The sequence below is a fragment of the Maylandia zebra genome, linkage group LG1 (genome assembly GCF_041146795.1).
Source record: "Maylandia zebra isolate NMK-2024a linkage group LG1, Mzebra_GT3a, whole genome shotgun sequence".
NCBI lineage: Eukaryota > Metazoa > Chordata > Actinopteri > Cichliformes > Cichlidae > Maylandia > Maylandia zebra.
In genome coordinates, this window is record NC_135167.1 from 39,125,181 (window position 1) to 39,138,022 (window position 12,842).

At 38.0% G+C, this 12,842-nt stretch overlaps 1 protein-coding gene across 4 annotated transcripts; it reads right to left on the reverse strand.

Annotated features, from left to right (window-relative positions):
• Positions 1 to 898: 898 nt before the first annotated feature.
• LOC143419401 (uncharacterized) lies at positions 899 to 9,781 on the reverse strand. 4 transcript variants are annotated; one of them, XM_076885952.1, is made up of 8 exons: positions 9,681 to 9,781; positions 6,647 to 6,802; positions 6,605 to 6,616; positions 6,378 to 6,491; positions 5,725 to 5,781; positions 3,593 to 3,904; positions 3,350 to 3,472; positions 899 to 2,628 (listed from the first exon to the last, which is right to left on the reverse strand). In XM_076885952.1, the coding sequence occupies exons 2-8, from the start codon at positions 6,779 to 6,781 to the stop codon at positions 2,563 to 2,565; spliced, it is 819 nt and encodes a 272-aa protein (XP_076742067.1). In that variant the 5' UTR covers positions 6,782 to 6,802; positions 9,681 to 9,781; the 3' UTR covers positions 899 to 2,562. The 4 variants fall into 4 exon arrangements, with proteins under 4 accessions (XP_076742067.1, XP_076742060.1, XP_076742057.1 ...); XM_076885945.1 differs by adding an exon at positions 6,961 to 7,738 and having other exon boundaries at positions 6,605 to 6,802; positions 9,681 to 9,772; XM_076885942.1 differs by having other exon boundaries at positions 6,605 to 6,802.
• Positions 9,782 to 12,842: the final 3,061 nt, after the last annotated feature.

A 12,842-nucleotide genomic window follows, 5' to 3' on the forward strand; every position in this document is an offset into this window, starting at 1 on the left:
TGATGGAAAACTGACTGTGTCAGAATCAATTAATGCAAAACGTCAGAAACACAAGACACAGCAGGAATGCACTCTTCAAGCAGTGCGGTGGCAGATTCCTTTTCTCATGTATTAATCACATATTTTCACTTTAGTACAGCAAGACCACTCCTGTCACCAGTTTGTATGCATGTGGAATGTGATCACAAGTAGGGCCCAAGTTTTATTGCACCTTCACAGCAGACTCATTTTCCTCTTGAGGGCTCTGGACATCCTGTTGCAGATGAGGTGACGGTTGGTTGGAGCTTTTCTTAGACTGAATAGTTAAGGATCTGCTAATAATTGATCTGCTGTGGAATGTTCTTTGTTTAAGAGTGTCTGCGTCTGCGTATATAGGATGTAAGGGCAACAATTCAGAGATGGTCCTAGTGTTTCAGTGGGATGCTCTCTCCACACTGCAATGTGTTTATTAAACCCACTTCAAATCAAGCTCACTGAGCGTGTTGCAGGTTATTGTTAGATTTTCCACAACAGCAGCACATCAAGAATACTGATACTAAGAAAACTTTGTTCAACTCAGTGACGTTAAAGGACAGAGGCCACACATTTAGGCTATAAGCTGTGCAGTGACTTTCTCCAGCAGTTCATGTATGTTTCCATGAGTCTTTTAATGAGTTTGAACTTAGAACACAGCATGTAGCTTATAATAAAAAGCTTCTAAACGAAACGAAACTAAACTCAGACTGGTTGCTTGCTGTGCAGTTAGAAAAACAGAAACCAGGAACTAAATGCAGACCTGTTACCAGGAGTGGCTCCTTGCATTTGGAAGAAATGAGAATGTGTTTTGGTCTCGATCTGATTCACAATTACAGGCAAACAATCTGAATTTAAAAGAAGAAGAAGAAAAAAAGATAACAGCTGAACTTTTCATGTTTTATTGAACACACCAAGAACTCATTTACAACACAGGCTGGGAACAGTAAAAACTGGAGTTTCTTAAAATTTCAAACCTCATTTAAAAGTAACAACCTCCACCTGACATTCCCTGTTTAAACACTTCTGTAAAAAAGAAAGAAAAGAGTTACTAGTTTTTATTTTGACTTAATAAACTTCAGGTTATTGCACAGCATCTGAGCTCAGGACTATGACTTGTAACAATTATTTTTTTCCTTTGTCAATCATTTTTTACATAACAGGTGGTGGGATCTAATTAAACATAAGATATACATCGCTGCGTCAACACACAGTCATAATTCGTATATTATCAGTCAGTTATTAGTAAGAATGTGTGTAAATCGTTGACATTTCAGTTCAGTTCAGTTCATTTTTATTTCAAACATATACATTCACCAACATTTCATAATATCATTCCATGCAGTTGTTTGAAAAGGAGTAGGCAGAAGTATATACTTATTTAGCTCTACCCCCTTAGGTTTACATCTTAATCATTTCCTCATCATCTAAATTTGAACAACAAAAACTTATACAATGGTTTCAACTTAGAACATGACGTCACAAAAAATATTTTCTCATATTCAACCAATACTATGTTTAGATTTACTCATTTGCAAAGGAAAGCAAACATCACTTTGACTGCTTTCTTGGGTTAATTGCGTTTTCTTCATTCTTATACTTATTTAAAATTTCTTTTTTGAGTTTTATTTTAAACTGGTTTATATCACTACTGACCTTTATTTCTTCTTCTAACTCGTTCCAGAATTTAACTCCCGCTATAGAAATAGACATTCTTTCCAAAGTTGTTCTTACTCTTTGTAATTTTAAATTCCACTTCCCTCTAAAATTATATCTCCCTTCTCTCTCTAAGAACCATTTACTTATTTCGATTGGGAGCATCCCTTTCCTTGCCTTATATATTATTTGCACTGTTTTGAACTTGACCAGATCCTGGAATTTTATAGCTTGCGTCCTAATAAAGAGTGCATTTGTGTGAGCCCTATACCCCTCCTGATTTATCAATCTAATAACCCTTTACTGCATTATGATTATAGTCTGAATATTACTTCTATATGTATTTCCTCAAACCTCTACACAATAACTCATGTACGCTAATAGTAAAGCACAATATAACATATACAATGTTTTCCTATCCAGAAATTGTTTTGCTTTCCCCAAGACAGCAATGCCCCGTGCTAACTCTCCCCTCAGTGATGTGTGATTTCCAACAGACCTTATGATCAATGATCACACCAAGAAATTTTATAGTATTAACTCTTTCTAGATATATATTATCAACACAAATTTCAATGTTAATGTTTTTTCTTATAATTTCCAAATAAAATAAATTTTGTTTTATTTAATGTTAATGACAATTTGTTTCTATCAAACCACTTCTTTAATATCTTTAACTCCTGTGCGATCACATCCAAAACCTGTTGCAATTTCACACCTGAACAAAGTATATTGGTATCATCTGCAAAAATTACTTTAGTATAAAACTTTAGTATCTTTGATACATTACAAATATCATTTATATACATAATAAACATTTTCGGACCCAATACTGATCCTTGAGGTACTCCACATTCAATATCCATCAATTTTCCATGCACAGAGTGAAGATGTTTATGCCACAGGCTGTGCAGCGTCTTCCTCCAGCAGAGGTTTGTAGAGCTCTGGGTCGTCAGTGCTCTAAAAGAGAAAAATAATATTTGTAAAGTGCATGAAGTGTCGACTCCCTCCAGTCACAAACCATGACTGCGCACACTTTGATGACAATTTCATGCAGGGATACAAAAAGGAATCAACATTTAAGGTGACGTTAAAAATAAAGTGCAATTACAATTTATTTTATTGTTATTAAAACAAACTGTGGTAAGCTGTTGTTGTCCACACTAACAGAAAGTTGGGCACAGCTGTTCAAACTTCCTCTGGTCTATTTTTTTATTAGTCCCAACAGCTCTTCTTCCTCATGGATCTCTCTCTCTCTCTGCAGCAGTTCCACCATGAAGCTCTGATTCACACAGTCTCTCCCTAAAATCTGCAGCCTGAACTCTGGACTTGCTGTCCTGGGCCGGTCCACGTGGGAGCCAGTTTCTACAAAGAGTTTGAAGTTCCACAAATATTCTGGACTGACTGAGCTTCATGCCTTAAAGTCATGATGGGCTGTTGTTTTGTTTTATGTTGTCATCCTGCTCTCTGTCTGTACATCAGATATAAACTTTAACTGACTCACTCAAACTGGTAGAGAGCATGAGAACACTGCACAGACTCACTGTTACCTGGTTTCACTGATATTCAGACAAAACAAACAGAATTCCTGCAAGAACACTTCATGTGTTCAGCCAACATCTTCTACTATTTAACATGTTTATCAGAATGTGTTTTAACCATTGTGTTGTCCATTATCTACCTTGTTTTGTCCTTTTTCTTTGTTCCTCAGAGCCTTGATTCCCAGGACAGCAGAGCTTATCACAACACAGAGCTCCAGAACAGACAAGGTGATCATCACAGCACTGATGCTTCTCAGGAGCATCTGATGGGATACAAACAACAGTGCTTCATCTAAAGTCTCAAAATGATATATACTGCAGTATATAAGATAGTATCATATAGTGTATATGTGCGATTTTTCTTTCTGCTCTCCCTAACTTACCACCAGCATTGCTCGGCCCTCCAAGCATTTCTCCTGAAGGAGTTTTTCCTCCAAAGATGGAGACCTTATCGTTTCCCTGCCATACCCGTAACCATTGTAGCCATTGTAACCATTGTAACCATTGTAGCCATTGTAACCATTGTAACCATTGTAGCCATTGTAACCATTGTAACCATTGTAGCCATTGTAACCATTGTAGTATTCATAACAGTTCCACCAAGAATCAATGTATCCTAAATTAATGCTGTACAAAGCAATGGCTGTGATGGCAAAAGCAACTCCAGTCAGATTCAGAATCACAGTAAGGATGACCTGAAAAACAAAAATGACCAGTTAATGTACAAGAAAATATCCAAACCATAAATGACACTTAGTGCATTCTTAGACTAAAGTATCATAGCCTCTGTGAGTACGCATGTTTTCATAGTCATGCCTGGATTCTTCATTAATCTAAACGTTGGTTTCTGTCTAGTTGCTGCTTTACGATATGATGGTTGTTATTTTCATGTTAAGTTTGGGTTTCTGTTTTTGGTTTGTTAATGTTATTCCTCACTTCAGATTAATGAAGTATCTGATTCTGTCTGTGAATGGAATTTTGTATTTTTAGTTTTGTGGGGGTTAACTTTGGCTAACTTTAATCTTAGCCAAACCGATCTATTCAGGAACAAACAAAACACTGAAAAAATTCAGTTCAGTTCAATTCAATTCAATTTTATTTATATAGCGCCAAATCACAACAAAAGTCGCCTCAAGGCGCAAAAAACAAACAATAATATTTTTAAGTTATCTAAATGATTTGTATATCATGTTTAGCGAAAGACCATGGGTGGGTTTAAAATGATGTGCCAGGAGTTCGCTGTTCTCGCCGGCTAACCCTAACCCCCGGCTAGCTGTCAAGCTGGTGGTAATATATGTCTTAAAAGTTTAAAACTAAGTGCTATGAATCCTGGGATAGGTTGGGCCACGAAGGATACACCCGACCCATCCTTCAAATCTGGGGAAAAGGAGGACGCATTTGGAGGAGTCTTTGAATTTGGACAGTTTTTGTTGCATCGCTGTAACGTAATCGGCCTACAAATGCAGCCTCTGAAGGATGTGGCCCCTAAATTTGGACACAGCTACTTCTTCTTGTTCTTCTTCTTTGGCATTTAATGGCAGCTGGCATCCTTGTACATACAGTGCTGCCATCTTCTGTTCCAGTCCATTATTACACTCTTAAATCCTACTACTTATTCCTACGTCTTTCAGGATCTTACAAAGTTTCAAACGACGTGCCCACTATTAAATTAGTTGACGTAATCATGACAACTCGACTAATCATGGCAGCCCTAATCTGGATAAATGTTTTTGTCATGTAATTGGATTGCACTTTTTAAGGCCTCTACCCTAAGACCTGGTGTCATGGTCCTGGTTCGGTGACCCAGTGTTTTGAGTTTTGTATCATTATTGAATTTTGATTTTGTCATAGTTTATCTTTTCTAGTCTTTTGGTTCCTCTGTTCTATGGTCTGCTGTATTCCCTAGTCAAGTGCGCATCTGTTATGTTTCCTATTTTACTTTGGAAGTCTGTGTCCAATGTCAGTGTATTTAGTTTCACTTCCCCTGTTCTGTCTTTAGGTTCATGTGTGTCAGCTGTGCTCCCATGTGTGGCCACTTCCCTTGATCATCCCTTATGTGTATTTAGTCTCTGGCTGTATCCCAATTCAGGGTCTGCAGCCTTAAAGGCCGCATTTTAAGGCCAATTACAGCACAGCGACGCGACAAAGGCTGTCCCAATTCGAAGGCTGCTTGAAATGCGGCCCTCAAATGCGTCCTTCATTTCACTGAATTTTAAGGATGTGGCGGTGTAGACTTCGTGGCCCAACATATCCCAGAATGCTTAGCGCGTCGGTGGGTGTGGATAATTTTGCCGGAAAAAAAAACGGCGGAAAAGGGGCGGCCGAAGAGTAAACTTTTAAAAGTAAGTACTGCATATTATGTTACTTATTTATGTGCGAATGTTTAATAACGAAGAACATTAAAACATTACTGCTGGCCACATGTCGGCAAAGTTATGTGACATTAGTGATGTCACATGACATCAAAAAGTCCTTTAGAGATCATATGAAAATGTTTTACAGCTGAAATACTCACCAAACATGGACTTGGATACTTCTCAGACAAAACGCACACAATGCCGAACATGATGAACTAGACAAAAGACAAAATAAATAAATACATAAATAAAAAGTTCATGTCCATCTTAAGAACAGGAGAGAAGTTTCTTCAGTTCCGGAACTGAAGAAACTTCTCGGATGAGAGGTGAAACGTCTTCAAGCAACCTAAAGAAGTCCAGATGCTTTTCTTTCCAAGTTGTAAATAAAACCTTTCATCATGAGAGAACAATTGTATAGTTTGTTTGTGTAAACTGCTATTTTGAACTATAGCTAATTTTTTAATGTAACCTAGCAAAACTATGAATCGGTGTTTGTAAATGTGCACTGGTGTCATCACATGTAGATATTACTTGGACATAACTTGGCATTTAACCTTTCTGTCACATATTTAACACTGTGGAAAGATATGTTTGAACCCCAAAATGATCTTCTCTTAAAGCTTTCCAAGTCTATTCAATGCCTAAAAGTAACCAATGAGTGAGCAAATAAAGAGGTTCAAAAATCATCCTAGCTGGAACTTGAAGATCAATCTAAGAGTTTCGATCATCCACAAACAGAGTACTGACACTTTTTTTTTTGTCTTCAGATTTTTTTTTTTATATATACATATACCCATGATTATTTACTTACCAATGCACCCAACCAAAATGGAAAGCCTAAGTAGTTTAAGTAAAAGGAGGTCCAAGTGCTATAGAGTATAGATCCCAATCCAATGTTGAGAAGCCCGATCATTATCTGCAGAGTCTGCGAAAAATGAAGTACAGTATGAACAGTGAACATTGTGCAGTTTAAGAAAAAACTACAAATTAAAAAATAGGCATAATATAAAATGTGATGTGTAGATGGTTGTAGCTCACCCCCAGCACTGTCTGAGAAGCTCTGTTGAGACTTCTCAGGCGCTGAGACACAGTGCAGCACACTGGACTGTAGCAAAGGTTCTTGAAGATCTGGCACAGAGGAGGCCAAGGACTTTGGGGGTCAGTGGTCAGAGTGAGTACAGTGACCCCATCAGCCTTGGACACAATCACTGACATCCTGTCTTGAGATCCTGGAGACTGAGAGACAAGAAAAAGCTGAAATAAGAATCAGATTAAAGTCTTAGTGGAAAAACAATTTGACCCAAACACCTCACTTCCCTTCACTTAACTTCACTTTCCACCAAAGGAGCTTTAAACAGAATTTTAAAAGTAATCTTTTAATTAATTAAACCGACTTGATGCTGGGAGGCTGTCACATCACTGGACGCTCTCAAGTTGGCTTTAACAGGTGACACTGGTTCTTCATATGGATAACACTGTGCTGATACTAGTTTACAAGAATGTTTTACATATATAGGCAACCTCCAGGTGCTGAAAATGGAATCCCGCAGTGATGTACCCAGTCACTTTACTGTGTCGGCTACAACAGCAGGTCACATGTCATAAACTTCTATGTTAAAATTTTCACTTCACAGCAGAAAAAAGTTTGTCGTGTGCTACAAAAATGGGTTTGGTCTCTATAGATAATTTCTGGCATAATAATGACAATCAGATTCATAGTAAAAGTGTGATGGTCCGTAGTCGGGTGACTTGGTTTTTGTTTATTCAATGTTCTCAGTTTATGTGGGATTTTCATGATTAGTTTTTTTTTTTTGTATTTATTTTTCCTTATTTATTCTTTAGCACCGCTGTGATTTTCCAGCCTTTAGGTTTTGTCTCTGTGCCTCCCTTGTGTTCCTTGTGTTGTGTCTTGTGGTCCTGGTTCATGTTCATTTTATTTCCTGTTTTACTTTGACAGTCCCATGTCCAATGTCAGTGTGTCTAGAGGGGTGTCCAAATTCATGGGCTGCATCCTCCTGAGGACCCGTCCTTCGCGGTCTTCGTGGGCCGGGTCCTCAGAAAGTCGGGTAGGCCGGAAGTAAACGGCTGTGAAATTGGACCGTCTAGCCTTCAGATTTACGTCACCGCTGTCTCGGTGGAGTTTAATAAACTCGGCCGTCTGCTCCTTGCTATCTAAAATATAACAGGACACTGGTGTAAATTCCCGACCATCTCACACTTCTGTTTAATCAGTTTTCTGTTTGACGTTTAGTCAGCTGTGTGAAAACCAAGGAGGAGGGGGATTAATAAAGTTTTATTTTATCTAATCTAATAACCTTAATCTCAGCCAAACCGATTTACTCACGAACAAATAAAACACTGAAAAAAGCCAAAAAATTACATTTTTAGGTTGTCTAAGTGACTTATATATTATGTTTAACCTGAGTAGCGAAAGACTGCGGTGATGTGAAAATGATGTGCCGGGAGTTGTGCCGTTCTCGGCGGCTCTAGTGACCCTCGAGCTCCCGACTAGCTATCGAGCTGGTGGGTAACAGATGTCTCCGAAAACGTCGAAGCACTTGTGCAAATATGTGATGTCTTGATAAATCGAGCAGATATTTGAAGTTCACACAGCTACATCCTCGCCTGAAAATATGTTAAACGTTTACTCTTTCTGGGTCACAAAATAATAAGAGTAATATTAAAACTTAGTAGTGGCCATTCTTGAAAACTGCAATTGGCTAGTTTTGTTTCCCCTTGTCTTGTTATGTCTAATTAATCCCAGATGTGCTTCCTTCTGGTTCCCCATTCCCTCATTATTCCCTTGTATATTTAAACCCTGTGTTTTCCTTTGCCTTTTGTCCTGTTGTACCTCCTTGTGTGTGCAAGTCTCTCCGTGTTTCCGGTTTCAGTCCTATGTTTCTAGTTTCCTGGAGATTTAATTTTAGTTTCCAGTGTTCTGTTCTTATTTATTCTCAAGGTTTTTTGGTTTGTTTTTCTGCGAGTTTATTTTTATGAAGGAGTTTCCCCACCAATAAACCTGCCGACCTAAGTTACTTTTTCGTGTTTGAGTCATGAGTTTGAGTCCACTTCCTGCCTCTGCCTCACATAAAGTTGTCATGATTATTTATTTAATCATTCATTTTTGCTGAATTGTTTCTCCTTGCTCCTTCAGTTTTTAAATTAAAATCTCTTTCTCTCTCTCTCTCTCTCTCTCAATAATTTTCACCACATTTATATCAGCAAAGCTAGATAATAGAAACTTTCTATTTAATGTAACACATTTTAAAAACTCCAGTGAAGTCAGCACCATCCCCCAGCTTTATTTACTGCACGCTCTTGTTCAGGAACAAGGAAGTAATGTTAAAATTGGCCAGTTGCCTCTTTTGTGTTGTTTTACATCCATAACCTGGAACACCTGTACCAATGGATAAATATATGTACTATATTTTATATTAATGATTAGACTAATATTAACTTTAGAAGTTGTATTTTTGTTACCCAGAAATCATAAAATTAGTTTCAACCTGTGTCTTTTCTGATGTTGTTTAAACTTACAACATGGAGATCGATGAAAAACGATTAGCTTAATCAACATTTTTTTACATAAAGACACAACTCTTAATTAGTCTGAATTACAAGCTGAATATTACCGCGGAAGCACCCGCTGCTAGTCAGACCGTACACGTGTTCTTGGGCAGTTGAAAAATAATCCACAAAGTCCGCTAGTTGAAAACAAGCATGCAAACATTTATTTCCAAAGTCTGGAATTCACCGTAATCACCCTGAATGTCCCTGTACACTCCCAAACACGGTGAGAAAACTGACTCCGAAGCAGTTTAACCCTCCATTACTACACTCCACAATGCCGTCGCCCTCTGCGCAATTAACATGTATTAACAGAACCATATGTAAAAAATTAAATAAGGCAAGAAAACACTACTTAACGGTAAATATTACACTAAACCGAATTGTAAAGTAAAAACTGAAAATCAGCATTATCTTACACTTTATCCTCATCCAAAATAATTCAAGTCAAAATATTACCAAATACACATTCTGCGAAATGCGAGTAAAGTAAGACAAAATTTGGACTTTTATCTTTTACTGAATCAAACATGACTACAAGACTTACCTGTTAGTGAAGAACAAAAACTTAAACAACTGCCTATGAAAAATAAACGAGTCTGATCGAGTAAGCGGTACACTGGAAAGAGGAAACCAGGAACTGGGCAACACCGCTACCAATAGCACCTCCTCTTTATGCTCTCCGTATATTTAAAAAAAAAAAAAGATGTATAAGATTAAACCTGCAGAAAAGGTAGCGGTGACATCGGAGGAGCCACAAGTTTACGTCAGTTCATTTCAAGAATCAAATATGTTCAGCAAACATGCCAAACTTAAACTTTAGACAGTCACCAAATAACAAACTTGACTAGTTTAAAACTGTAATTTTATGGTAAAGATTTAATAACAATTAATTAATTAGGGAAATCAGTCAAACATGACTAAAAGAATCACCTGTTAACAAACTTGGTGTGTTTGCTGCACAGTTTGGAAAAAAAATAAACCAGGAAAGAAATACGACTGCGCTCTATGGTTCTCACAGCAACACTCTTACTGTACCTTTATTGTACAATTATAAGTAAAAGCTTATGAGCTGTGTCCACTTCTCCACAGACAACACAAACAAATCTTTTGATGTTGATTTGATTTACGTTCATACACAAACACAATCTGACTCAAATAATGAAACATTTGTATTTTTAATGCTTTCTTGAACACGCCACGTTGTTTCTCTTTGTTCAGCCCAGGCTGGTCAAAGTAAAGGAACTCTTTGACTCTGCACTTCCAGATATCAACTATTCATTAGATACCCAGCAGATATCTTTTAAAGTTTTCTATAAAGTTCACTGGAAAAAAATCCAAGCATTAATGAATTATGTAAGAGTTACAGATGATTGCAGTTGAAGTGCTGGAGGCTGTACAGTCAGAATGTAAGAATGTAAATCGCTGATATTTCAGTACACAGAGTCAAGACGTTTATGCCACAGGCTGTGCAGTGACTTCCTCCAGCAGTGCTTTGCAGAAAAGATACTGAAAAACTTCCAAACCACAACCAGCATCCTTTGTCTTCATTGATGTTTTCATTATGAATGTCAGCTGATATTGAGCTCTATCTTCATCTTTAAGTCAAGTCAAGTGTTTTTATCGTCACTGCAGCCATGTAAAGTGATACAGTACGTTGTGAAACAAAACAACGCTCCTCCAAGACCACGGTGCTACAAATCACATATAACAGACAGTCAACACGGGACTACATAAAGTGTAATGTGCAAAAATTGCCAAAAATAAAACAATCAGTTCCTTTCCTGTGCTGGTCCACATGAGGGCAGGTCCCAGCAAGTTTGAAGTTTTTTCACTTCACCTAACTGAGTGCTACTCATGCTGTAATATGGATTACTTGATGTGCTGGACAGCTGACCACAACTCGGCTGTTGTCATGGCTGGGTAGCCAGTGTGTTGAAGTGTGGACTAAGAAGCAGACACACGAGAGGCAGGACTGAACTTGACAAAAAGTGAGCCTTTATTGTGGCCAAAAAAAAAATACATAAAATAAACGAAAACACAAACAGGACGAGAACTAAGAAAACCCTAAACACTGAGAAACTAAAACAATGAAACCTGGAAATATCTGAAAACATGAACCATGGAGACAGAGGGGAGGTTAGCAGATGAACCCAAAAAAAGAGGAAAACAAACTGGAGCACAAGAATCCATTAAAAACAAAGTTCTGGACAGCTGGGAGAGCAGTTCAGCCTCCGGACCTGCTCCGCCGCTGCTGCGGTCGCTCCCCTTAACTCTCTCCGTGTGCCTTCAACCTCCAACCTCATTACAATTGTGACAAGAGAACAGTGCTCCCTGGTGGACAAATTGTGTCACAGCAACAGTGTCGCAAAGGTTTGATCTCACATTCTCAGGCAAACATTGTTGTGTGTTTATGTCTTTACTGAACGGGTCGAGTAATTGATTACAATAAAAAGTAACTAAGTCTAAGTTCGTCAGTAACAGAGTAAATATACACAGTGCTATAATTCATATATTCTACACCATGACACCTAAAAATGTTAGTAACGGTAATCTTCAGACATGTTCCTGTTTTCACACAAAAAGCTTAATGTTGAAGTTTAATATAAAATTCTCTAAAAATAAAATTTCAAAAATACAAGCAAAATGAATTATATAACAGTTACAGGGGACTTCTTTAAAAAAATTAAATATGATTATTTTTAGGAACATTTAGAAAACTCTCAGAAGTTGGAGGCCGTACAGTCACAATTTTTGTTGATCGCTGATGTGACATTACACAGAGTCAAGATGTTCAGACCACAGGCAGCGCAGATACTTCTATCAGCACTGGTCTGTGGAGCTCTGGGTCATCAGTGCTCTAAAAGAGAAAAATAATGTGCGCTAAGTTCCTGACAAGGTGCTGACACACTCAAATCTCAAAGAGCAGTGACCACACAGACTTCATGTAGAGATACACACGTCACTGTTTGTTGTCCACTGTCCATATTCATTCAAAACTCAGTGAACTAGGCAAGGCAAGGCAAGTTTATTTGTATAGCACAATTAAACAACAAGGTGATTCAAAGTGCTTTACAGAGACATTAGAAACAAAAACAAAAATGAGATACAAAATCATGTTGAGTATGACCTAAAATACAAGACTTGTGTCACTTTATGCACAACAAAATATGCATTTAACACTCAGACAACTTAAAAAGCCAACAAATGCTTCAACTTTAACAGTTTGTCTCCACAGTGGAAGTCACTGTGTGACTCCTGTTCACTGGAGGAAATTTCTTCAACGCTGTTCAACACAATGTGGGTGCATATTTGGAGATATCTACTGCTACATGTATCATGTAGAAAAGATGATGGTGTAATATTTGCACCATCATTTTAGCCACAGGTCCCTTAAGGTCCTGTAAGTTGTGAGGTGCGGCTTCCATAGATCGGAATTGTTTGGCCAGCAAATCCCACAGACGCTCGACTGGATCGAGATCTGGGGAATTTGGAGACCAAGCCAACACCTCAAACTCATTTGTGCTCCCCAAACCATCCCTCAACCATTTTTCCTTTGTGGCAGGGTGCTTTATTCTGCTGAAAGTGGCCACAACCACCAGGGAGCACCATCTCCATGAAAGCATGTACATGGTCTGAAAGAATGCTTAGTTAAGTGGTCTGTGTCAAAGTATCATCCACATGCATGGCAAGACCCAACACAGAACAA

Excerpts from the sequence above, each read along its gene's own strand:
- LOC143419401 (XM_076885942.1), bottom strand. The coding sequence starts at position 6,781 with ATGTCAGTGATTGTGTCCAAGGCTGATGGGGTCACTGTACTCACTCTG. Across the intron at positions 3,905-5,724 it reads AGTATCCAAGTCCATGTTTG|GTCATCCTTACTGTGATTCT; the intron begins GTGAGTATTTCA and ends TTTGTTTTTCAG. Across the intron at positions 3,473-3,592 it reads AGGGCCGAGCAATGCTGGTG|ATGCTCCTGAGAAGCATCAG; the intron begins GTAAGTTAGGGA and ends GTATCCCATCAG.